Below are 24,181 nucleotides of genomic sequence, written 5' to 3'. Positions count from 1 at the left end.
CTCGCCTGGAAAGGAGCCCTGAGAGCTCCGCTCCAAACGTGAATCTGAGAGTCTGCTCCCTGACAAAGCTCATTTATCAAAGCTTGGCAACAAGCCCGCCAGAAAATTGTACCCCAGAAACTATTCCTGAGGAATGAGGATGGGGGTCTCGACGGAGCCAGACCTTCAACTCCCTGGCGTGACCCAGCACAGCCCTGCTGGGCCCGCCCAGGCCAACAGCCCACGCCAACAGCCCAGGCCAGGGGAGGACGATTTGCATCCTCTCCTCATTCTTTCAGTCAGCATCTGCTCTGGCTCCAAGGGGCAGCACCGTGCACTGCTGAACAGGAGACCTGCCAGGGCCACAAGGCTCTGCCGAGACACATTCCCTTGGGTTTCTAGGTCAGCTTCTGCCTGCCCCCAATCCAGCCTGTGTCTCAGAGACAAGAAACCTCTTGGAGCCACGCTACAAAATACCCCCACTTTCAAGACAAATACCCAACCTCTGATAACATCTCTGCTACTTGCTTATCCTTGAGTGCGCCGCAAAATGATGCCGTAGCTGCATGCACTGCATGCACAAAGACAGTGGCTATTTCTGACCCTATAGCAGCTTCTTGTACTATTGGGCATCAGAGCTCCTGAGTAACCAGTAAGGGCTGGGATCCACCACTTCAGAAGTTCACCACGATAATCAGAATCTTATCCCAGCACAGACGTCCATCGTGAATGAAAGCTTCCACAATCTGGTTACAATGGACACCAGTGTGCAGCTGACGGATGGAGGGAGGGAAGGAGAGAGGGAGGAAGGGACGGATAGCTGCCCCAAGGGATGACTGAGGAGACACCACAATCAGCTCTCTTGAATCTGTTTACAGACGAGTCACTGAAGTGATCTGGTCACTCTGGCCTTGCACAAGTGACAGAGGAAGCAGAACTCCACGTTACAAATGCAGCTGCACTTGATCAAGCCGTAGCTCTAGCGAGAGCCGTAGCTCTAACAACAGCATTCCCATTCCCATAGCTCTAACAACAGCATTCCCATTCTCAGTCAGGCTGAGTCACTGTCCTCGTAGGGCTGCTCATGAAGGGGAAATAAACCCCGTCCTGCACCAGCTGGCTGCAGAGCCTTGTCCCAGGTGGTTCAGCATTCCCGGTGGGGGGGACCCTCTGTTCTTCATTTCAAAGCTGCTCCTTATCCACACAAACAGCCAGTGGCAGGAAACAGCCCAAAAGCACCCCGAGCCCTGCAGGAGGCGGAGATCAGAGCCTGAGGCTGGCTACATGCTCCCGCCAACAACCGGCCTCCTCCTGCCTCCTCAGCATCAGCATCTCCTCAGCACAAGCACGGGGACCACTGTGGTTTAGCCTCTGCCCCGAGCACCGTCAACGGGATGTTTTACGGGATCAAGGGGCAGAGCTTGTCTCCATTTGTGCTCCCTGTCCACAGCTCACCCCTCCATGATCGCATCTGCCCTCCCTGCCAGGCTGGGGAGGCCAGGGACACCACTCTGCGCATCGCGGCTCTCCAGGGCACGGCTACGGCTTGCCCAGCTGCTGCCAAGCGCAACATTTAAGAACCAAACTGCTCCTGCTTTGCCTTTGGGAAAAGCTCTCAGCTTGCTTCTAGAAGCACAGCTGTCTTGAAGACTTCTAACCCTCTGTAATTCAGTTGCCAATAGGCACAGCGCAACAGGACATGTTTGCTTTCCCCTGACGAGCAGAGTAACAATTGCTTTGCTTACCAGCAAGTAAGAAAGGGCACTGAAGGAGGCAGCTGCTGAGGGCACTGGGGTGCTTGCTCTTTGCAGAGGTCAAAAGCAGATTTTTATGGTGCGGACAAAGCAAGCTGCCTGCGAATCCCCCACTTTGAGGTTCTATTTAACCCCCAAACGCCTGGAAAAGCAGCAGGAGGGAAATTCAGCCCCCTCCTCCTTGCCCAGGGGGCTGAGCCTGTGCTCTCACACCCTGCTGGATGCCTCATGCGCAGACACAACCAAGTCCCCAGCCACAGGCCTGCGTGAAGCGGCTCCAGAACTTCAACAACCCAGCCTGCAGAAGAACAAACCTCCTCTCAAGCCCCTCACAGACGCCCCTCCGGTGGGGAGCACCCCCCAGACCCAGCACACGAGCCCTTCCTGGCTGCATCAGCCCCTGTCAGAAGACCCCACAACCTCCTTCTGCTCCGCAGCCTGTTCCACCCTGCCGCCTCCAGGAATTAAACAGCCTCTTTCTGCAGCCACATGCTCTACAATGTTACAGAGCACACAGGCTCTGCAGGTACACAACCCTTACAAGTCTGCTTCTGGGCAACAACCCAGCTGGTTTGACCCCCGAGGAGGTGTGAAACCCACTTCACCCTAAGCGCCTTGAGGACAGACCTCTCAGTTCCAAAAACAAAGACTCTCACAGCTAAACGCCTTCCACAAAATAAAGGGAGAACTTGCAGAAATGAACTCCTTTCTGCTCAAACATCTCTGCAAACTCTGTTTTACTGACGGGTGCCCCAGCTACAAGTGCCCCCGGAGCCAGGCTCCTCTTGCTGCACTCGGATGGAACATCTGGCTTTCTCTCTCAGACACATCTCAGTGACGTGGAAATGTTGCATAGAAATAAGTGCTCCAGTCACAGGCTGCTATGGGCCACTCACTTGCTCTGGAAAACAGCCCCAGCGACACTTACCATCTTTGCCGAGAAGGATGCGGGGATGACAGACTGATTGGAGAGGTGAAGGGTCCGGGAAGCATCTTGTAGAACTTGGATGCTGCCAAAATTTATCTCACTTGGGTGCACGTGGACAACTGGTCCTTCTCCAGTGCTCAATAAATGGATTTCCTGCTCCAGGAGGCAGGCAGGAAAGAGAAAAAAACAACAGGGAAGGTTTAGAATGACTGGACAGCTCTAAGGGGGCTCGTAGGCTGAGGGAATTCTGACTGTTTGAAGCTGTCAGGGTTGTGAGGCTGAAACAGGAAGGCTGGAGCAAAGGTGGCACCTGGAGTGGTCCCTGCGGATCTGAAAGCCACAAGATCCCATTAGGAGGGGATACAGAACCCCCATCTCCCACGCATGCTTTTCACACCTCCTCCATGCTGTCAGCTCTCCTTCCGCTACCCTGCGCCTACGCCTGCTCCTTGTACTGCTCCATCATGCCATAAACCACCCTCCCTGACTGCTGCGGCTGCACAGCCACACTGCACAGGAACTTCTTCAACCTTCCCAAAGCTTCTCCTGTGAAAACCAGTAGAGGCTGGAAGCAAAGCTCTTCTCAGTAGAGATCATGCAAGTTAGTTGCCTCTCATTTGTGCTTGTGTGCATTCCTGGTATTACTTCTTTATTGCACCAAGACATTCATTATTAATTGCATCATTCGAGCAGTATTTTTTTCTGCTGACAGCCTGAGACCCAAAAGTTTGTTCCTGCAGAAGGGGCACAAACTAGCGGAGGAGGAATGTGGATCCTTTTGCTAAACCCCCTTCTCACATCACTAAAACCAATGAGAATTTATCCAGTCTGGCGGGATTTCCCCAGCTCCAAACACCCCAAGCCTTAACCAGGCTTGTAGAGCCTGAAGAAGGGAGGGGTCTGGGGAGACCTTAAAGCACCTTCCAGTGCCTAAAGGGGCCAACAAGAAACCTTGAGAGGGGCTTTGGATAAGGGCCTGCGGGGACAGAACAGGGAAGGACGGCTCTAAATTGACGGGGGGGGGGGGGGTGGTGATCAATATGGGATCCTGGGAAGAAGCTCTTCCCTGTGAGGGGTGGTGAGGCTCTGGCACAGGCTGCCCAGAGGAGCTATGGCTGGCACAGGCTGCCCAGAGGAGCTATGGCTGCCCCATCCATGGCACTGTTCAAGGCCAGCTTGGATGTGGCTACCAGCTCCCGAAGCTGCACTCAAGCCATAAGGCAGACCTAGAGGAAATGACACCCAGAAATTCCCATTTGTGCAGGCAACACCCAGCCAGGTTTTGACCAGCATTTGCAGGCTGCAAGCAGCAGCCGAGCACGAGCGCAGCGCCTTGAGGATGGATTGACTGGGCACAGGGTCACTCAGTCCCATGTCTTCTCCAGGCATTAGTGTTGCTTATGCCACGAATGCCTTCTTTCCTTGTAGACAACAGCCATAGATCATTTTCCCTGGAAGAACCCCTGTACGCTCTACATCCCACCAAGATGAGAGGCACAAAGGCACACGTCTGCCCCAGCACTCACCAGTGGGGATTCTTTACTCCCAAACACCGCAACACGAGCAACGGTGTCCTGCTTTCCCGTCACCTGGACTTCCAGTGTGAACGGGATCTCCACCGAGCTCTGAGGCTGGATAATCCCACGGGGCTCAGGGCTGGAGTACCACACAGCAGCAGCATCCTTGTTCTCCTATAAGGGACAGAACCAAACACGGCTTCAGACTGACCTTTGAGGAAACTTTCAACTCTTTAACATCTACCACAACGCCAACTCACACACGTGTCTAAAAATGCCTAGGAGAAAGCAGAAAGGCACAACTCAAGATGCAAGACATGTATGGGTTCAGCATCCTGAGGGGGGCCAACAGCTGCTGCCTCCACAACCCCCCGTCCCGTGCTGGCAGCCTCCTTGCAGCAGCTTTTCACAACCCTACAAGTTCTCCCGCATTGAAAGCATCCCGAAGACTTGAATATAATCTGCTTCCTGGAGAGTTTAAGCTGCTTCCTGGAGTTGATATTCAGGTAGCTTCCTGTTCCCAGCAAACCTTTAGGGTTGAATACGAACCAGCAACATCTTAACCAAACCCGGTTTTTCCCTAACAAACCCCTAGGTGACATTGGAGGCAGGAGGCGGATGCGATGCCAAACCTGAGGAAGAGCCCAGTAGCAGCCTGGAAGGTTGCTGTCGTTCACAAGGGTCAGCATCTGCTGGTAAGGGACTTTGAGAGAGCATCGTCCAAAGGTCAGAGCCGGGTGGAGCACTCGCAGCGGGGGAATTACACATCTAGGCAGAGAGATGAGCAAAAGGGAATTAGATTCTGACACAGCGTTGCTTACTTGTTTACTTCTCAATGAGCACCAAATGGAGCACGACCCATTTGTCACCGTCAAATAGACATTTGATACGCCTACAGTGAGAAACAGCCTTCAACTTCTTTTTACCCAACAACCTCTTGCAAAAGAGGGGCAGACCCTGAGTCTCAGCATCACAAAAGCTGCTCAGTGCCCAGGCAGAGCACGGTGCCCTGTCCCAGGTCAGCTTTGCCCCTCCTTTGCCCCAGGAGGCTCGCAAGGACCCTCTCAATGGCCCCAGCGAGGTGTGAGCTCTGAGGGAGCTTTCCCACCGAGGAGCAGCGCTCGCCAAGGCTCCAGGAACACCAGACTCCAGTGTCTCAGGGAAAACACCGCTGTGTCCCTGCCTGAAATCCAGCCCTTTACCCCAGCAACGCAGGGTGCAGGCCACCACCTGCCCTGCGTCGTGAGCGATAACCCTCTCCCAGGCCCTGTGGCTGCCTTGGTCCTTTCCCCACGGGTCCGCACGCCAGCTGCTCCCATTTGCACTTGTTCTACACAACTGCAGCCCAGGCACTGACTGCACAACTCTGCCCGGGAGAGGGAACAGCACCGGTGAAATGCATCCCTCTTGCCGTTGAACTGACGCCCACCACAGCACAACAGGCCTGAATGTGGCTGAAGCAAGAACAACTTTGAGCTTAACTCCGAGAACATCAATGCTCAGCAGAGCCAGACGGAAGCACAAAAACCTGAGCTCACCTTCCACACCAAGGACTACTTTGTCTGTCACAAGATCTCGCCTTTACTTTTCCCTCACCAGTCCTGCCCTAAGCCCCTTGCCCGTCTGCACGGCCCCTCCTTAACTGAGGCAGACAACAGCTTGCAGCAGCTGCTTGCTGTGGCCCAAACCAGTCCTGGATTCTGGCCACAACCCAGCACAAGTCCAACACTTGCAGGAAGGAGGAGAGGCGGCCCTTTGGAAACATTACACCTCAAGCCCCCAGAGCAGGCCGATAAGGAATATAATCACAGTTTCCTGTAGGAGAAGGCCCTGGGCCGTGCCTGTGCCTGAGCACAAGTGCTGCTCATCATGGACTGCTTTCCATGCGCTGCTGTTCTCCTGTCTAGCTGGGCAGAACTAGCTCATTGAGCAATGCTCCTCGTTTGGAGCTGGAGCCAGCCAGCTCTACGCAAGGCAGCACCACTTGCTTCTGGCAGATGCATAGGGAAAGAAGAGGGGCTGCAAGGGAAGCGTTGGTACCTGGCTCTGACGGGCAGTGATAACACCTCTCTGCCAACACCATCCACATCAACCACCAGGGCCAGCTTGTATCTCTTCACGGTGTTGGAGCACAGGGTGACCTGGAAGACAAGAGCATCAAATACTTCATCACTCCCAAAACCCATCGGCCATATGCAGTGCCCTCCACATCTCCTTCCACAGCAAGGAAAGGGAGGATTTAGTAGATATGAGGAAGATGAGGTATCAGGAAGAAGTTCTTCCTTGTGCGGGGGCTGAGGCCCTGGCACCGGTTGCCCAGAGAAGCTGCGGCTGCCCCATCCCTGGCGGTGTTCAGGGCCAGTTTGGATGTGGCTTGGAGCAGCCTCGTCTGGTGGAAGGTGTCCCTGCCCATGGCAGGGGGCTGGAACTGGATGAGCTGTAAGGTCCCTTCCAACCCAAAACAGGCTAGGATTCTGTGATGTTTGCCTTTAATTCTTCTGCTGGTTCATGTGTAGAGCACAGTCTCTGGCAGTAACAGAAGTCTTTGGACAATACCAGAATTACTGAATGCGCTTTGCGTTGCCAGGGCAGATGTAGAGCCCAACACTAGTGCCCAACTCTTACTCGCAGGATGCTCAGAGCCAGCAGTGCTAAAGCCCCCTCAATGCCACCGAAGCTCCAGCTCCACCTCTGAAGCACACAGGGCTGGACTCTTTGCGTACCTGGATATCCAAGTGTCCCTTGGCGCAGATGGTCCCTGTGCAGGGCCTGATAGTAAATTCAGCTGGCTTCTTGGCACCTGGGGCTCGCTTTCTCCACGACGGACCAGTGCTGTCTGACACCTGAGCAAAACTGGTCACGCTGGGTGCTCCCGAGCCGTCCCCAGGAATGCGAAGGTTGAAGTTGAAGGGCACCGAGGAAGTGTTAGTGAGGCGGCAGCACAGGGTGCGAGGAAAGCCTGGGAAAAGGACACAACAGGAGTTTATTATCCCGTGACTCCTGGGGTGGACATCCTGCGGTGATAAAAAACTGCGCTTGGAGTTTGCCTCCTTTCAATGGCAATTACAGCTGATTGAGAAGCTCTGTGGGGAAGTCGTCGTCAATGACGGTCCCTTTTACGCTTGTCACACAGAAATGCCACTCTGACACAAGTGTCTCTAACTGTGAGGAGCTCTCACCTCCCCCAGACCAGCACCAATTCCTTCTCAACCATGACGGTGCATCCAGAACATTTACTCTCAAAAGTCAGTCCAGAAAAGTCCCTGTGAACTCCACAAACACTCCCACAGTTTTCGAGAAATAAAAGCAGTATGTTGTCATCAAAGAGATGATCCAGGAAAGGAAAGGAAAGATGAAATTGGCAGCCACAGCATGATGCAGAGCACTCTGAAGCAGTTTCTCCAGACAGGAACCTCGGTGCATCTCCTGGTTTGGGACAATCGAGACTGAGCCTGTGGCAGCTCACGGCCCACTTCACTGGAGGCAAACCTGATGCTTGCTCAAGAACAAGCAGGACCTGTGTCTCACCCTCCCGAAGGAGTGGGGACAAACGGCCATGCTGCACACCGCCTTTCATTACCCCACAAAGGCTGACATGGCTTCAGCTTTGGTACTTGCTTTCCATAATGGAAGCCACTGACACAATCGCAGCTGATCTGGGGGGTTGAGTTCACATTTAAACTTGAGACCATCTCAGTGAGAAGTCCTTTGCGAGACTGAGGTGGAGAACCAGAATCTGCATCTCAGTGGAGAAGCTCTGGGTGCACAGCCGCCAGCTCTGTCAGCAGAGCTGGGCTTTTGGTGGGGAAGGAGGAGCCCATGTCTGAAGACATGGGCGCCCAATGCGGAGCTACTGCTTGGCCATGTTACCTGGGAGCTGACAACGAGTTGGCCTCACAGCACTAATTGATTTCTCACGCTAATGGTCAGGTGGGTAAATGGTGCCCTTGCCTCACAACAGCAAAATTCACCCAGGGCACCTACAACTTGCCTTCAACTCCCTTCTCCAGTTGGCCGCGGACAAGAAAGACTTTCACAGTCATTCTGTTGCTGAGGACTGGCAGATTGGGGCTGGACTGACTGTGAGGGACACCAGAGAACACTGACTTTCTACTCCCTCCGTTCTATTTGAACCATTCAATTGGCTCTGTGCCATTCTGTCTGGTTCTGTTTGATCTCATGATGGCAAAATACTGCCTAGCAGCTGGCAGTCCTGGTTTTGACATGCTGAAGGCGGCTATGGAGGAACACAAGTGACAATGCTGTCCTGGACAAGTGCTCCATCTGGGTAAGGCTCAGACCTCCCACCCTGCAGCCCAAGCCCAGGGCACACTCACCAAAGGAGACTTCACTGAAGCGGAGGGACGATACATTGAAATGAAACGCCGGCCCAGTGACACAGCCACTGTGAGGACAAAGGCAGAGGAGACATGGCCTCGGTTAAAGAGAACTGCAAAGCCTTCAGCTTTCCTTACCGTTCCGGTGGGTAAAAGCCGGCCTGAGAACCTCAGGGGGTTTCACATCAAGCCCTCACCCTCATGCTCAGCACAGCATCCAGGTGGACGGGAGGCAGCCAAAGCAAAGCGGTCAGCAGCCCATAGCTGCTTGTGGGGCTTGGGGCACAGTGTCATGCAGGGTATGCCCCCAGGTTGTTGATGGCCTGAGGAAGGACACCAAACAAGTGATGGCTGCGTGCCTCAGTTTCCCCATCTGTAATGTGTTGGACACAGGGGTGTCCCCAGTAAAGCACACTCAATGTAACTACCCTTCCCAGCCACAGCTTTCCTGCTTTGGCATTTCTTAGCTGGAACCGCTCTTCCCATGGAGTACAGGAACACCTTGCTCAGAAGATCTTGATCCACGCAATCTTTATGGGGGCAGGACTTTGAGACACGAAGCCGGGGGAGCCCCAAACATCCCTTGACAAGAGCCGCAACAGCTCAACAGAGCGGACAGTTGAATCTTGGAGGAAAATATCAGCCAACCACCAGGGCACCAGCTGACCCATCCAAGAGCAACACGTCTTAAACCACCCAACACAGAATCGTCAAATCATCTACGCTGGAAAAGACCTTTAAGATCATCAAGTCCAACTGTCACCCCAGCGCTGCCAAGCCCACCACTAATCCGTGTCACTAAGGGCCTCGTCTACACGGTTTGGGAACACTTCCAGGGATGGTGACTCCACCACTGCCCGGGGCAGTCTCTTCTAATGCCTGACCACCCTTTCGGGGAGAAACTGTTTCGAACATCAAGTCTAAATCTGCCCTGCGCACACTGAGGCCGTTTCCTCTTGTCCTTTCCCTTGTTACTTGGGAGAAGAGACCAGCCACCTCCTGGCTCCATCCTCCTTTCAAGTAGTTGCAGGCATAACGGAACCTGAACACACCGCATCTCCTCACCTGCCCTTAAATTCAGCAGACTTGAAGGCTCCAAACTCTAGGACTCACCAACATCCACCTGAATCACCACGTGAAGCTGCACAACACCCATTAATTTATTTCATGGTTGATGCCAACCAATGCCAGCTCTGCCTCTCAGCTCAAAATCAAGGACCACAGCAAATGGTGTGTTCAACCCAACCTATTCCATGGCTCCCTCTTGCTGACAATTCCACTTCACTTGCTGCTGCGGTCGCAAGGAGTCAGCGTCAAACTGGAGTCAAGGTTAGTGTGGGCTCCTAGTGTGGAGATGCCAGGATGAGAGCCAAGATCAAGACCTCAGACAAGCCTTTTCTTTCTCTGCTCCATCAGCAAATGAGGTAGGTGGGAGATGACTACCCAGAGAGAGCTACAGATGTGGCCGCCAAGCTCTTAGAACCCTCCTCACCTCACAGTCAGCGTCAGAGGCTCAGGGGATCCCTTCACATTGAACTGGAATTCCTCTGTGAACTGCCCCACGACACTGGCATTGAAGGAGATCCAGATGGCCTGATGATCAAAAGGCAAAAGCATGCCCTCCCGGGGGCCAAAGGTGAAGCAGGAGCCCAGAGCTCTCTCCGGAGGGACCACGCTGAAGGGAGTCTCAGTAACTCCTCTGTTGAGCAGGAACACCTGCAGCAGCAGCGAGAAGGCAACATGGAAATACATGAGGAATCCTCTTTGCTTACAGAAGGCTCACTTCTTTTCTAGTTTAGCAATTAACATCTGTAAAAGGCAGAAGATGCTGAGCGCTGCTGCCAAATACAACAGGACGAGTTCTGCCTCGGGGATTTTTTCCATGCAAAGCAGGGATAACTTCACACAAACAGAGCCACTCTGGGCTTATTCCCCTGACACAGAGCACTCCACTTGACCTGCAGTGCCAAGCGCCTGCTCAGCACCACCAAGTTGATTCAGACCCATCCCACAGCTCCACGAGGCTCGCTGCTGCCCGGGAGCCATCCGGATCCACCCCATGCCCTGCGCCCCGTCCTGCTCACCCTGTAGCTGTGGCTTGAGCCAACAGTCACCTCCCCGATGCTCAGCTGGTCACAGCTGAGTTGGACCTGGGGCCCGACGCCTTCCCCGCTGATGCACAGGGGCAGCCTGGTCTCACAGCCTGTGGAGGGAAATCTCTGTGAGTGCAATTCCCTCTGCTACCCGGCACTTTCCAGGTTGTCTCAGTGCTGCTGCCGGTCCCTGGGCTGGATGGAACCAGCTCTAGATGCTCCAGGACAAGATACGGGACCCATCTCGTCCCTCAGGACATACGCCTTGGGGCTGCTTTCTCATTTCTAACCAACCCCCTGGGCCGGTGTCTCAGAGAACCACAGAATGGTTTGCGTTGGAAAGGACCTTAAGATCATCCAGTTCCAACCCCTTGCCATGGACAGGGACACCTTCCACTAGAGCAGCTTGCTTCAAGTCCCGTCCAGCCTGAACTTGAACATTGCCACGGGTGGAGCAACTTCCTTGGGCAGCCTCTTCCAGTGCCTCACCACTCTCACAGGAAAGAATTTCTTCTGTATATCTAAACTAAATCTCCCCTGTTTAAGCTCGAACCCATCAGCACTTGTCTTATCTCTCCAGGCCCCGATGAAGGCTCTCTCTCCAGTCATGGGAAACCAGCCTTCTCACTGAGCAGATCACATAAGCCATAAATGTACTGCTAACGTGCACATCCCTTGGTGCAAAGGCAACCGAGACCTCAAGGCTTACAGCTAAACTCCAAGGTGGGTCCTTTCCCTTACATTTGCTAGAGATGACAGAGCACAAGATCTTCAGTCTGAAGGCTGCTCTCAGCCACTGAAGCAGCCTAAGGTGCCTGAATCCTGGCTCAAATTTTGGATGAGCTCTCACTGCCATCCCAGCCTACTCTGCACACAAAGTGAGCAGCACGAGAAGGAGGAGAGAGCCACGCCACAAAGACTCATCTTGGACGTAACTGGTCTACAGGGGCCTGGTGCTCCTTCACTAAAGCTGTGTTGCAAATGCTGGCAAAGCCATGGCGGGAAAGCTTATTCCTTCACTGCTTGGTCACTTCTGGGATCAGGAAGGCAGAGCCAGGCATCCTGAGCCCTGGCCTCCGACAGGAGACCACCGGGAACCACGGGGACAGCGGCGTGTGCCAGCACTGCCCTGTTGAGCCCTCCAGAACTACATGAGGTCCGAGTGGGCTGGAAGAGTGTTTCTACCTCCTCTGTGGGAACAGGAGCAGGAGGAAAGAGCTGTACCTGAGATGTCACAGTAGACTGTCTCTTGGTAGACTCTGGCTTCTTTGGGCTGAAAGATCACACTGATTTCAAGGGAAGAATTGGGCAAGACATCTCCCTCCTGAAACAGAAGTGACAGCAAACCATTTATCTTCAAACATCACATTCTTGTTTCCACTGCAGCCCTGGAAGCCTTTATTTAGAGCATCAGCAAAGAGCAAGGAGCAAGCAACGCTTGCCAACAGGATTTACAGGAGAGCTTGGAAGCAGCAGCTTCCAAAGTCCCTCGCCTTTACTGGCACCCGGAAGGGGCAGTTTGTTCCCCTCAGAAGAGACTGAGCTCTTGCTCGCGGATTTAAGTCTGGGCCACGCTACCAGTTTCTGCAACTCTCTGCTGCTCTCGCAGAGGATCCTGGCACTGGTGCTCAGTCCCAGGAAGCCCTGCCACACATTTCAGGAGGCATCCCTGGTTTCTATAGGCTCTCACTTCCTGCAACTGGTTTAAGGAAAGGCACCTCTCAGCCTTACATGGGCTGCAGGAGCAACCAAGAAGAGAACAGCAGCCCCTTCCTCGGAAAACAAAATAGAAAAAATAAACTACTTTCACCCACTGTAAAAGAAAGAAGAGGTTGGGATTATTCCAGGGTTTACTCCAAGATGAGAAGGGATGCTGCGCTGCTCAGACAGCAGCCATTCTTCATCTCAAGACCATGCAAATACTCAGAAGGCACGCTCTGGCTGATTGAAGGCCATGGGGTTTTTGCTGGCATCACCAGGAAAGTGAGCAGTTTTCTCTACCTATCTGCAGTAGAACTCAAAAAGCCCGTTTAAACCTGCCAGCCTCGTGTCCAGGCTCACAGACGACACTGGAAGGGAGACTCAGACGTGGTATAAATCCAGGTTTTAGGAAGGGATTGCTGTGCTTGGGCTCAATTTGGCCTCCTTTCCACCCAGGACCATTGCATTCTGCAGGTCAGTATGTGAACTAACAGTGCACCAGTGTCCTTTCTTCACCCCCGCGCGCTACGTGGGAATGTGTCCTTACGGAGAATAACTGATACCTCTGAACACTGTGAGGACACTCATGAAGTGCCCTTAATTCACAGCCCTTGCAGCAGAGCCCAGCCTGGGGTCGGCTCTTGCTGCTGTTCAGAAATGCTTTTTGCAACAAGTGCCCCTAGCCTCACCAGAAACCGGATGTCTCCTCTCTTGGCACATCAAGCAGCTGATGTGGGATCTGCCAAGGGACCTCCTTCAGAGATGAGAAGGAGGAGGAGCAGCAGGAAGGGAGGTTCTCAGCCATCACTTACCATGGGCACAATGGTGAAAATATCACTGCAGAAAGGCATGGAGCCTCCCTGCACCTCTGTCCCCTGGTTCTGGGAGCTGCAGATGGGAAGGGAAGGGTGTTCTCTGAGAGGGGGGACCAGCCCGTGCTCCGTAGGAACATCAACCAGCTTGTCCTCTTCCAGCCTCTGCAGCCTGTGCCATGGGAGAGACGAACCAAGCAGATAATTGAATAAGCAGCAGATTTGCAAAGCCTGTCGTGTCAGTGCACGAGCAGCAAAGCACTCGGCGAGGAAGAGCAGCAGCTCAGCACAGGGCTGACCCTGAGACACAGGCTCCCACATGGATCCCATTATTGCCGTTCTTCCCAGCACAGCAAGGAGTTTTACTCCTCACTGACGAGCTAACAAGAGGTTTCTTAAAGCTGGCAGCCCTCAAGGAAAAGCCTCCTGCATTGGGAGGGGAGAAGCAACTGGCTTTCAGCTGCTCGTTACCAGCATCACACTTTTCCCCTTCCCTTTTGCACCCACAGGGGTGAGGAGACAGTATCTGCACTGCCTTCCACCAGAGGATCCCGGTGCACTTCCAAAGCAAAGCAACGGATTTGGGCATCCCATCACTTCAGTGACACAAATGGGTTTCTGAGCATGAAAACAGAGGTGCCAAGAGACGAAGGCACTCTGCCCAGCATCACCTAGTAAAGAAGTCAGGACCAGCATCTCTGAATGCAAACCCTACGTGGAATCTTGAACCACCTCATCTTTTCCCTCGTTTTGGCCTCCACTGCAGAGCTGTGATGCACTTAACCTCTCCCTTTATTGGCGGCTGCAGCAGAAATCATTCTAGTGTTTAAAGATCACAAGCGGGAGATGAAAGGGGAGCCCTGCTGCAGAGCGGTTGCTCCTTGCTGGCACACTGCTGTCCCCCCTTCACGCTCCAGTCCCCTGGCCATGAAGAACCAGCGGGTGACAGCACTGGGGGACCAGGGGAAAGCTCCACGTGCAGCAAATCGAGGCAACGCCGTGTGAACGATCATCACCCAGCTAAATCCAAACGCAAAGAGAAGGGAAACAGGCAAGGACGTTACTTGCTGCACACACACTGAGCCTCGCGCACATGCTGTGCATGAGGAGGGCTTCCACACACTGGCATGAGCAGCCCTCAACTCAAGCTCCGTCAGCAGGCCAGAATCACATCCCCAAAAGCGCTGCAGGAGGGACACCTTCTAATGGGCCATGTCTTTTGGGGTCACATCCCAACACAGGCTCCTGCACTGCCTCCTCTCAGGAAAAGGCCCTCTCTCCTCTGAGATCTCAAAAGCTTCTCTGACAGCAGGACGGTGGCCTTGGACCATCCCCAAAACTACGAGTAAGGAGGAACCAAGCGTCGTGCTCAGAGTCAAGGACAGAGACTGGCACGACAGCAAGTCTCATACGTAAAAAATCAGGTTGAAGTGAACTCTGGGGAAAGCTGGTGGCTTCTGAGGGGACAGAGGATCACCCAGGGTCCAGTCCGAGACAGGCAGGTGGGGAGAGATGCTAAAGAAATGGTCCAGGGAAGAATCAAGGCAAGCTCACGAGATTTTCTTTTAACTCAGTGCGTTTGCACAGAACTCACACACTGTGTCATTAAAAACAGACAACAGTGGAAAACTAGTTCTGGCCTTTGAGGCATTTCTGGCCTAATTACGCTGAACTTGATGTGCTCAAAGCCCTTGAGAAGTGCTGCAGTTCAAGGCAGTTTCCTGATCAACTCTGGGTTCAGACTAACTCCTGTATATCTGCACCCATCTGAGCCTGAAAAGTCGCACAAGGATTGCCCAAGTCACATAAGCTTTAAAGTGTCATTTCCAGTGCATCCCCCCAGGCTGTGAGTGTTTCTCTGCTGCCTGAAATGGCAATTTCAAAGCTTCGCCAGAGACACCCTTGGAAGAACCTGCCCCATCTCTCAGCACCACGATGACACAGGTTGCTGAAGCCCAAAAGCACTTCCAAGTCCTGGCTGCCCTCCCTTCCCCGCAGAGCCCTCCACATCTGCCCAGCCTATGAGGAGGGGGAGAAACACCTCGTTGGGCCAGAAACCAGGACACTGAAAGGCAATTCCCCAGCCTACGGCAGGACGGCCTCCACCTTCTGGGCCAACCAAGCACTCTACCCTGCCTGTGACTGGAAAAGGAGCCTGCCAGCTTATCAAAGAAGAAACTGCTAGAGTATCACAATAGCTGTGCCACCTGCAGCTCTTCAGGGCTACTGCTCAGTGCAGTCCCAGGTACCGAGTGCTGACACCTTCCTCAGCCTCATGGACCCTCCGTAGTGCACGGATCTCTGAACTCAATAGTTTGCCGCTCCCAAACGTGAGTTTGCCCTCTCAGGCAATCCAGTGATTGCACTCAACCTTCTCTCCCCAAAACATCATCCTCAGCTGTAGCACGGCTGGGACCGCAATGGCAAGGGTTAAGCTCCACGCTGTGCATAGGTTTACGTGCCCTAATCCGTTCAAAAGCCCCAACAGCCCTCTGAGACCGTGTGTTAGTTTTCCCCTGGGGCATCTATCTTTCTGAGACGAATCTCTCAAACAAACCTCAGCTTCTGCCGCTCCTCCTCTTCCAGATCAACAAAACGCTTCCACTGGAAGTGGGCCGTGATGGCACTCTGATTGTGGATGACCAGGGATCTTAGCTTTGACAGCGTGACAGAAGTCTTCTCAACTGTCAAGGAGCTCTTGTCAAGCCTGATGTTGACATTTACAGCTGTTCCACAAAGGCTTTTGTGAACATCTTCACCTGGAACAAAGCAAAAGCAAGTCTCGCCTCATCTCACTTGCTGACGGAAGTACAAGGAACAGAGCAATCTGCAGGCAACAGAAGAAAGAGCTGCAGTTTTGAGCTGCATAAGCAGTTCCCCGGATCAGGACACTTAGCATATCCTGACAGCTGCACATGCTACAGCATGAGGATGTCCTGGCACCACCTTAGGCACCTTATTTTGGGGGTCGTTCGTGGAGATGTATCTTTTCAGATGTGCCCGGGTGCCCTTTGGGCTGCCATCCCACTCAGGTCACAGGGAATTCTGCATCCAAGTCACTCAGTGATGCTGAGGAGCGCCACCTCAGCCATGCCTTGCCCAGGGTCTCCTGCAGGCAGGAGATGCCCCCAGTGTCGTGTCATCCTCATCTCCTGGTCCTGAAATATTGGGCATAGCTCTGATCTCAGAACCCAAGCGGGAGCATTTGAAATGCAATGGAGAAGGGCAGAAACAACAATGGAAACTACAGAGCAGCTTCTGTGCTGAGCTCTGCACTCAACAGGCTGCTACAGGGCCCTCGGATCCATCTGCCAACTCCTTCTTTGGCTCCTGCTACGGTCACAGCCAGGTGCCTCACCACTGCCCGCACATTCTTCCTTGTCAAACGTGCTGCTGTTACCACTTCACCACCGGAGAAGTGAGTCCCTTCACTAGGGTAAGTGTCCTCTGGAAGGCTGGAGACTTACTTCCAGCACCAGAGCAACACGCACAGCAGCACAGCCATTTCAAAGTGTTTCTCCAAGGTGGTGTTCACGACCTACCTTCAGACATCATTGCACCCTCACATTACTGACTCCAGCCAGCCCTAGCAGCAGCTTGCTCATAAACCTCACCACTAAAGAACTGCTGCTAACAAGGCGGTTTCTACAGAATCATTCCCAGGCTACAGCAAAGCTCAGAGCACCCTAATGGCTACCGCTGCCACAGTTACTGCTCCTCCTGGTCACAAGTCCTCAGCATGGCCCAGCTCTCAGCACAGCACCAACTGTACCCATGCAGCACATCACAAGAAGAGGGTCTCTACCTCAAAGGCCTTCCCGGGAACTGTAACACAACAGATCGGGATGAAAAGCAATGACCCGTCAGGAGAGCTCTAGGGGACAGGTTGCAGGCTCTTCAGAGAGCTCTCTTGCACGTTAAAAGCCATCCCCTTTTCAGTCAGGCTCCCTGCTGTGAGTTCTTCTGCAATGGAGCACCCAGAATATTCGCCATCGCCCCCGGTGCACCGTGCGCAGGAAGATCTGCCTGCCTTGTTACAGGCTGAAATATTCCAGCACAGGAATATCTGGCAGCCAGCAGGGGAGCTTTGCTCTACTCAGCGTGAAGGAACCTTGCAGACGGGATTCAACAGGACAATGAAGCCACCAGATGATGACAGACAGCGCAGACAGCGCTCTGTTTCGAAGGACACACGGAGGGTGCACCACGCGCTTACCTGTGTCATAATGAACGATCATTGGACTCGTATAAACACCGGTCTTCGGTGGGTGGAATTCCACCGTGACTTCCATCGCTTCTCCAACGCCAAGAGTCCCAATGGAGGGATCCACAGAGAAAGGGCTGCAACACAAAGAGAGAGATCAGGACTGTATGGGAGATCCGGGCCCTCCGTTAAGTTTGCAGTCTAGTTCGCTTCAGCTCACTTGTGCAAGCAAGGAGCAAGCAAACCACAGTCGGTACAAGAAAACCAGAACATCCAGGATCAGAAATGGAGCGGGTGACTCTCCCTGCTGAAAGAGAACCAGACCTCAGAAGATCCCGCGGTATACCACGACCCCAGCCCCCCACACTCTGCACCCAGTTCTCAGTTCTCAGCTCTTCACCTCTGCACACGTGCAATCCAGTTACTCAGAATTCTGCTTTTTTGTGTAGTTCACTTAAAACTTTCCTAATGCTTCCCATTTCTTTATTGCAACTTGGGACTGAAATAGTTCATTGCCGAAGTTCGGGAACTCTTAAAACCCTTGTCAAGGAGCTCTCAACACACGCTCTATTACCCAGTAGAGTAGTTGGCAAGCGCCTTGCAAATAGATGCTAGACTTCACTGGGTATTTACTGTGGTGGTGCCTCTCACCAGCTCATTGCTTGCCTGTTTCTTGAGGCTGTGTTTGGGATCCGTGACCTGAGCCCCTCGAACTGTCCTCTGCCACACAGCACCTTCTTCAGCAGTCAAGCTGCCTTCCTACCTTGCCTCTTCCAACCCAACAGCATCAGACCTGCAAGATGCTGCGTTGGAGACACCACTGCAGTGTAAAACTTGCTTGCAGAGCTTTCTCAAAACACTGCAAGCAATGGCAAACCCCACGTGTCCTGCCCATCTCCAGCACCTCAGATGCTCTGCCTCCTTTTTCTCACAGTTTACAAGCCCATGACCACGCAACAGCGTTTTGCACAAGGGATGAGCTCCTTTACCTCAGAGTGGTGATGCTGTAGCAAGCCTCCCGCTTCCCCACGTTGCGCACCAGCAGAGTTTTCTGGGTGCTGAACCTGACTGGACACTCGGAGAAGTTCAGCTGCTCAGGGAAGTCCAGGCTGGCTCGGGCACCTATGGCTCGGATAGGCACAAAGAACTTCTCCCTCTCTGTGATGATGATAAGCTCGTCGAAATAATCCTGCAGGGAGAGAAACAATCTCAGCACAGTGCCTTTAGCACCATGCCCATGGCAGAAGAAGAGCTGCTGGTTTCTGTGACTCTCACAGTAGCATTCGGCAATGTACATGCACTTTTTACCTTCACGGCCTTTCATTACAGATTATTTCACAAGCAGGGGCAGCCAGGGACCATGGGGCAGATCCTCTTTAGTTTCTACAGGCATGCTGCCCGAGGGTAGGCCAGAGTATTGAACTACATTTAAGCAGCAAACAGAAGATGAGGAAAAGGCCATGCACAGGCAGCAGACTCTCAGCCCTGAAGCCAACAGACGTTACGTTAAATATTCCACCACTGAAGGGGAAAACAGCCTGAAACTGGCAAGAGCCTCCAGCCTACGGGAGCACAACCTTCACCCCCAGGAAAGAGTCTCCCCCAGGTCTAGATCCAGTGCAACTCCACTGAACGCAGGCCACTTCTTCAAAACCCACACCACATGCCTGCTTTGGAACCCAGCCCTGCAGGTTCACCTTCCCCTCAAGGCGCCATCTCTCGGGACCTCCACTCTCACCTTGTCCTCATCAGGTCTGAAAAGGATGCGGTAGGTTGAAGACATGCCCGGTGCTACCTTATAGTCCTCATTACTCGGGCTGATCAACTCGAAGTAAGGAGAGTTCCCCAGGATGACGTTCAGCAGACGAGGAACCTGCAGGGAAGACACAAGTAGGATTTTGTCGCTTGTGGAAACATGAGAAGGGACCAGGACAGGCCATGTGACATCCTTCCTTACCACCTTTCCAAAACACTTTTAGCTCTGAAGCTACACGCACGTAACACACGAGGGTGGACTTTAATCCCTTCTGCTGAGCTACACAGCTGCAGCACAGAGACAGTAGGAACAACACGCCCTGCTCTGAAGGCAGCAGGAAGGAGATGCAGTACCTCAAGTCACCTGCGTATTCAACAAGCCCAAAGAACATGCTTGCTTCTGCCTGCACACATCCATGCAGTCATACCTCTGGAGGGGGAATGTATTATCTGAAGGCAAACCAGCGTGCGTTATACGGGGAGGGAAGGAAGTCACTTCTGACACACCAGGGTGGAGCGGGGTGGTCAAGCTGCGGTGCTAGTCATGGCGGTGGACCAGCAAGAGAAGCAGACCACAGACACTCTGGGCTTCCTGAGAATAAAAGCTTACCTCAAGAGCAAAAGGACGAGCGCAGGAAGACAAAAGAACAACCCCAGGAAGAAGCAGATGGCTAAGAGAATTTAAAGGGGGCTGCAAAGCAGCAAGGGAGATCCGTAATACAAGGAAAGGCTGGTGCAGAGATGAGAACACCCAACGTGCCTCTACGATGGATACCACAGGCACGGAGACAGCAAACAGACATTCTCTAGCACACAGGCAGCAACGCCCCAGCACCCAATCGCATCTCAGAAAGCATAACAAGGAGACTTTGAATGGCAGGCAGCTCCACTGATGAACACGACGAGCCTTGGAAAAAATGGAGGCTCATTCTGCACCCCTGACCCAAGCCTGGTGACCCATGGCCAAGGCAGCCCTGGACGCTCTAAACACCCTTTGCTCCCACCAATGCCCTGGGGCAGCAAGCTCCAGGAGCCCATTTCCCACTGCAGCCACACGTTCTGGTCGCCAAGTCCCTTGGCACGTGAGCCCAGGTGGCAAAGATCTTCAGCAAGAGCCACCCAGGATGCCTCTGAGGCTGCTGAGGAGCAGCCTGAAGACAGGAAAGCAATTCGACAGCAAGTAGGCAAGAGCAGTAAGCATAGAGTGCAGCACTTCCGTATCGGAGTGAATACAGAGCACCTATTGGGCTCGATTACACTTTGCCTCTGTTACACATTGCTGCTAGCTGCAGTTTTAGGGAGCAGACAACCTCAGCTACCACGCAGGATACATCAGTAGGATTCCGAGGAATGTGGGAAACTCGTGAGACAGAGCACAATGTTCCTTTTCTCCAGGACATGACCAAAACCCAGCAAAATTAGAACATAATGAACTCTCTTGGGATTAGCATCTCTATCTTTGTGCATTTAAATATGCCAAGGGTTTTCCTTAGAGCTCATCTGCCTTTTACACCAGGGCTCTCCGACGCCTGAGGTTGTACCAGCTTCACAACTGATTCATTTTGGGTAAAATCAACAGTTCACACACTGCCTCCCCTTCACAGGGCATAGAAATCCCAAGCTGCAGCTGTTACCAGTCTATTACGTTTTATTGGGAATGGCACCAACATCAACGCAGGTGTTGTTTTCCACTTGGGAAGCACGAATAGAGCAAATTCACTGTTTGCCTCTTTGCTGGTACTTGGCAAAGGCAAACATTCTGAGGTGCTGCACGGATGAGGGAGCAGCTGAAGCCAAAAGGCACAGTGGGAATGAAGCAGAGCAGTAGGAAAAGAGAAGCTGAGGCCCATTTTAATAAGCAAAGGGCACACCTGCAGCAAAGATTGCCCAAAGTCACTGTGAACCACACCAGTGGTGTCCCTTGGGCATAGGTACCCACATTGCAACTTCCCAGTATGCCCAAGCTACACCAGGAATGACACAGTACTCTCTGGGAGTAACTGAGGGACCATACCTTCATCCTTCCTTGCCAAAGGGTCTTCCATGCTCTACCACGTCCCTGTAAAACCTGTTATCTCAGGAGATACTCTGACTTCTCTTGCTGTTCCTCCCCCTACATTAAGCCCTGACGGTGTCACTCCTTTTGTCCCCTCCTTTGTTTCTCCCAACAGGGAGATTTGAGGAGGGCGTTAATTCACCTGCACACTTCCACCTCCCCCCCAGCTCCCCGCTGTGCCCTCCTCTCACACACACGTCTTGCTCTTTCTTACACAACCGGATCCTGAATGACGCCTGTTTCTCACCTTTCTCTGCTTCCAGCACACTTCCTCTTACGTACCAAGAGAATCCCTGTGCGGAAGAAAGCGCTCCGCGACAGGACGTTGAACTCAGCCCCTTTCCTCCCTCCTGTCTTTTCCCACCAGCTTGCTCTTGGCACATGCCTCACTGGAGCAAACGTTTCCCCAGCTGAAATTCAAAAGGTCTCCATTTCCCCCTCTACAGCAGAGCAGAACAAAGTTGCTGCCACTTCTCAACTTCTCCCTGCTCATTTTTCTTAGGAAATCTCAACAGGATCACAATCTTTCCCGTTCAAGTTGGAGACCTTCAGGAGCACATTACCCTGCCTGTGCTGGGATTCTCCAAAGAGAAAGCACAGCCACACTGGCTTAGAAACACCTGAGCAGAACCAAACTAAGCTTAGCAGGAGCCTCAAGTGGCACCTCAAGTCCTCCCCTTTAACTGCTGCTGCTAAGCCAGCCTGTTTCCCCTGCTCTTCCAAAACACCCAGCCTGGAGTGCTAATGCCAGGAGTTACAACTTACTCCAGCACAAAGTAGAGAAAACTCAAGCCCTGTGCTTTGACACGGAGTTGCACACAGGGGGCTCAACAGGCTGAGAGAGGGAAACATGCCCTGCCAGAAACCAGGATTAACCAAGGAGCCACCGGGACATGGTGCACACTCGCGGTAAAGCATGACAGCAGGCAAGCACTGCCCAGCCCTCGACATTCCCATCAGTCCAGGGCTTTCAAGGGGAAGCATGCTGGCTCAGAAAGCTCCTTTGGCTTAGTTACCACCAGTGCGCGGCCAAAACCAGCGGCACAATCCCCAGCATGGCAACATTTCCCCCATCTTGCAGAATCACGCTGCTGAGACATTTTATTCTGGATGCGCTGTGCTGCAGCAGGTAACTTGCTCTGCTGCACACCACGTGAATTCCACTGCTCTCCTCCTCCAGCCCAGTGCTCAGCCTCCACAGCCCAGCACTTACCCTGTCGATGTTCCTCAGAGCTAGCGCCGCTATGTAGAACTGGCGGGGAACGTAGTTCTCAAACACCACCTCGGATGGGAACGGCTGGAACAACCTCTGGTCCAGGCCAACTGCTGAGAACTGCAGATGCAAGACAGAGCAGAGAGAGCTTCAGCTGCTGGGAGAAAGATTAACGAATGAAGATCCCACACTGATCTCCAGTAAATACAGTCTCTTGGTGAGTACATCTGCCCAGCTCACACTAGGAGATGGGAGCCCACCCACCTCCGCTCTCAGCTCACAAAACGTTTCTGGACCATGTTGAGCAGCCTCAAGCTAAGAAGCTCTTTTGCAGGCTGTTTCTCCAGGCTGCCTTCTCCAAAAGGCAAAGCAGCGCCCACCTCCAGCAGAGCCCTCTGCTAAGGGGCTCACTCAGCTCCAGACGCTTGCTGGAACAGTCACGAGCACTCAGGGAGCAAGCAAAACCCAGGAGTTTCCAGGAGCCTCCACAGGAAACAATTTGCAGGTGAACTTCCCTCTGAGACAGCGAGACTGAGTCCCACGCATCCCAAATATCTTTTTGGGTTTTTGATGCAGACCCGAGAAACCAGTCGGAAGACACCAGTACCAGGGAGGAAAGGCCAACAAGAAAGTAACAGGGCAGGAGGGAAACAGACAAATGAGGTGAATGCTGGATGGGGATGAAGTTTCAGCTGAAGTCTCAGCATCACGGGGCAACTTGAGCTAGACTGCAATTCGTATCCCCTTTCCCCACGAGCTTTAAGTTGATGCTTCACTGTATTCTCTTACTGCTCGTTTCTTGAACACCGCTGCAGAAGCAGCTCTGAAAAATGCACGCAAAGACCAAACGCTGACCCAGCAGAGGCAGTACTTGGAGATAATTCCTCCCTGCTTGCTCTCCCCTCTCCCAGCTGCACTGCTGTCACTCGAGAGACACAGGCAGCTCTCCCGCTTCTCCACAAAAGCCACGCTCAGGCCGAGCCCAGTAGCTGTAGCACTGCCAGTTATTTGGGCGCCCGTCTTACGTGTTCCCACCTCCTGTGCTGCCTGGGGCAACCCGTAACCGATGTGCTACACCAGGTCTCTTGCTGGCAGCTTTCTGCTCAACAGCCTACCTCAGACATCCACCCACCTGGACTGTGTGTTAGACTGAGCAGTCCTGCAAGAAAAGCAGCTTTGAACATCCACCTAAGAGAACACTGATCCAGGCAAAGCGCATCCACTCTTCTCTGCCCAGCAAAACCCACCCACTGCAGCAGAGGTTCCACTGCCTTTGTGCAGACCAGGACTTCAATGGCTCATTGGAGAAATGTGTTTTTTGCCTTTCCCCCAGCAGAAAGAACTCCACCACCACCAGTTGGAAATGACAACAGGACCTCATCACCAAGCTGCTTGGGTAAGCTGGAGGCAAGGCTGCCACAAGCACGTGCCCTCTTCAAATGTCACATCAAACGGCAAGGAGAAGAGCAGGGAAAGGCTACCTTTTGATGGGAGACTTCACCCATGTCCCGAAGCTGGGTAGCCCGGGGCCGCCTCATCTCCCGAGGGCTGGCCAGCCTCTGCCTGGTGGTGAGAGACTCTTCTGCCTCTCTGACCAGCTTCGGATTACGAGATGCTACCACTCTGCTCTGGAATCCATCCGCCCTTCTGGAGGACCTCATGGGCCGGGGGGTCTTGCCACTGGCCATGTCGCAGAGGTCGCCTGGAAGAAGCAACAGTTGGACAATCCACAACCCCAGAACCTTAAAACCCTGGACCCACGGAACCCTGGAACCCCGCAACCTCAGGGAAGGGCCCTTAAAGCTCACCCAGTTCCAACCCCCTGCCACGGG

General features: G+C 53.3%; 1 protein-coding gene across 1 annotated transcript in view; it reads right to left on the bottom strand.

The window, feature by feature from the left end:
- The window catches only part of LOC136005869 (hydrocephalus-inducing protein-like), a gene marked incomplete at its 5' end in the record, with an annotated part of 43,638 nt that extends 19,718 nt beyond the window's left edge, over window positions 1-23,920 (bottom strand). The window contains 11 exons of the mRNA XM_065663762.1: window positions 2,662-2,814; window positions 4,188-4,352; window positions 4,811-4,946; window positions 6,219-6,319; window positions 6,902-7,069; window positions 15,690-15,880; window positions 17,338-17,462; window positions 18,315-18,514; window positions 19,064-19,198; window positions 22,350-22,469; window positions 23,831-23,920. Coding sequence (XP_065519834.1) covers window positions 2,662-2,814; window positions 4,188-4,352; window positions 4,811-4,946; window positions 6,219-6,319; window positions 6,902-7,069; window positions 15,690-15,880; window positions 17,338-17,462; window positions 18,315-18,514; window positions 19,064-19,198; window positions 22,350-22,469; window positions 23,831-23,920 — 1,584 coding nt within the window. The remainder of the gene's footprint in view (window positions 1-2,661; window positions 2,815-4,187; window positions 4,353-4,810; window positions 4,947-6,218; window positions 6,320-6,901; window positions 7,070-15,689; window positions 15,881-17,337; window positions 17,463-18,314; window positions 18,515-19,063; window positions 19,199-22,349; window positions 22,470-23,830) is intronic.
- Between the last annotated feature and the right edge of the window lie 261 nt (window positions 23,921-24,181).

Source organism: Lathamus discolor, chromosome Z (assembly GCF_037157495.1).
Source record: "Lathamus discolor isolate bLatDis1 chromosome Z, bLatDis1.hap1, whole genome shotgun sequence".
NCBI lineage: Eukaryota > Metazoa > Chordata > Aves > Psittaciformes > Psittacidae > Lathamus > Lathamus discolor.
The sequence above is the reverse complement of the archived record's forward strand: the minus strand, read 5'-3'. Positions and strand labels throughout refer to the sequence as shown.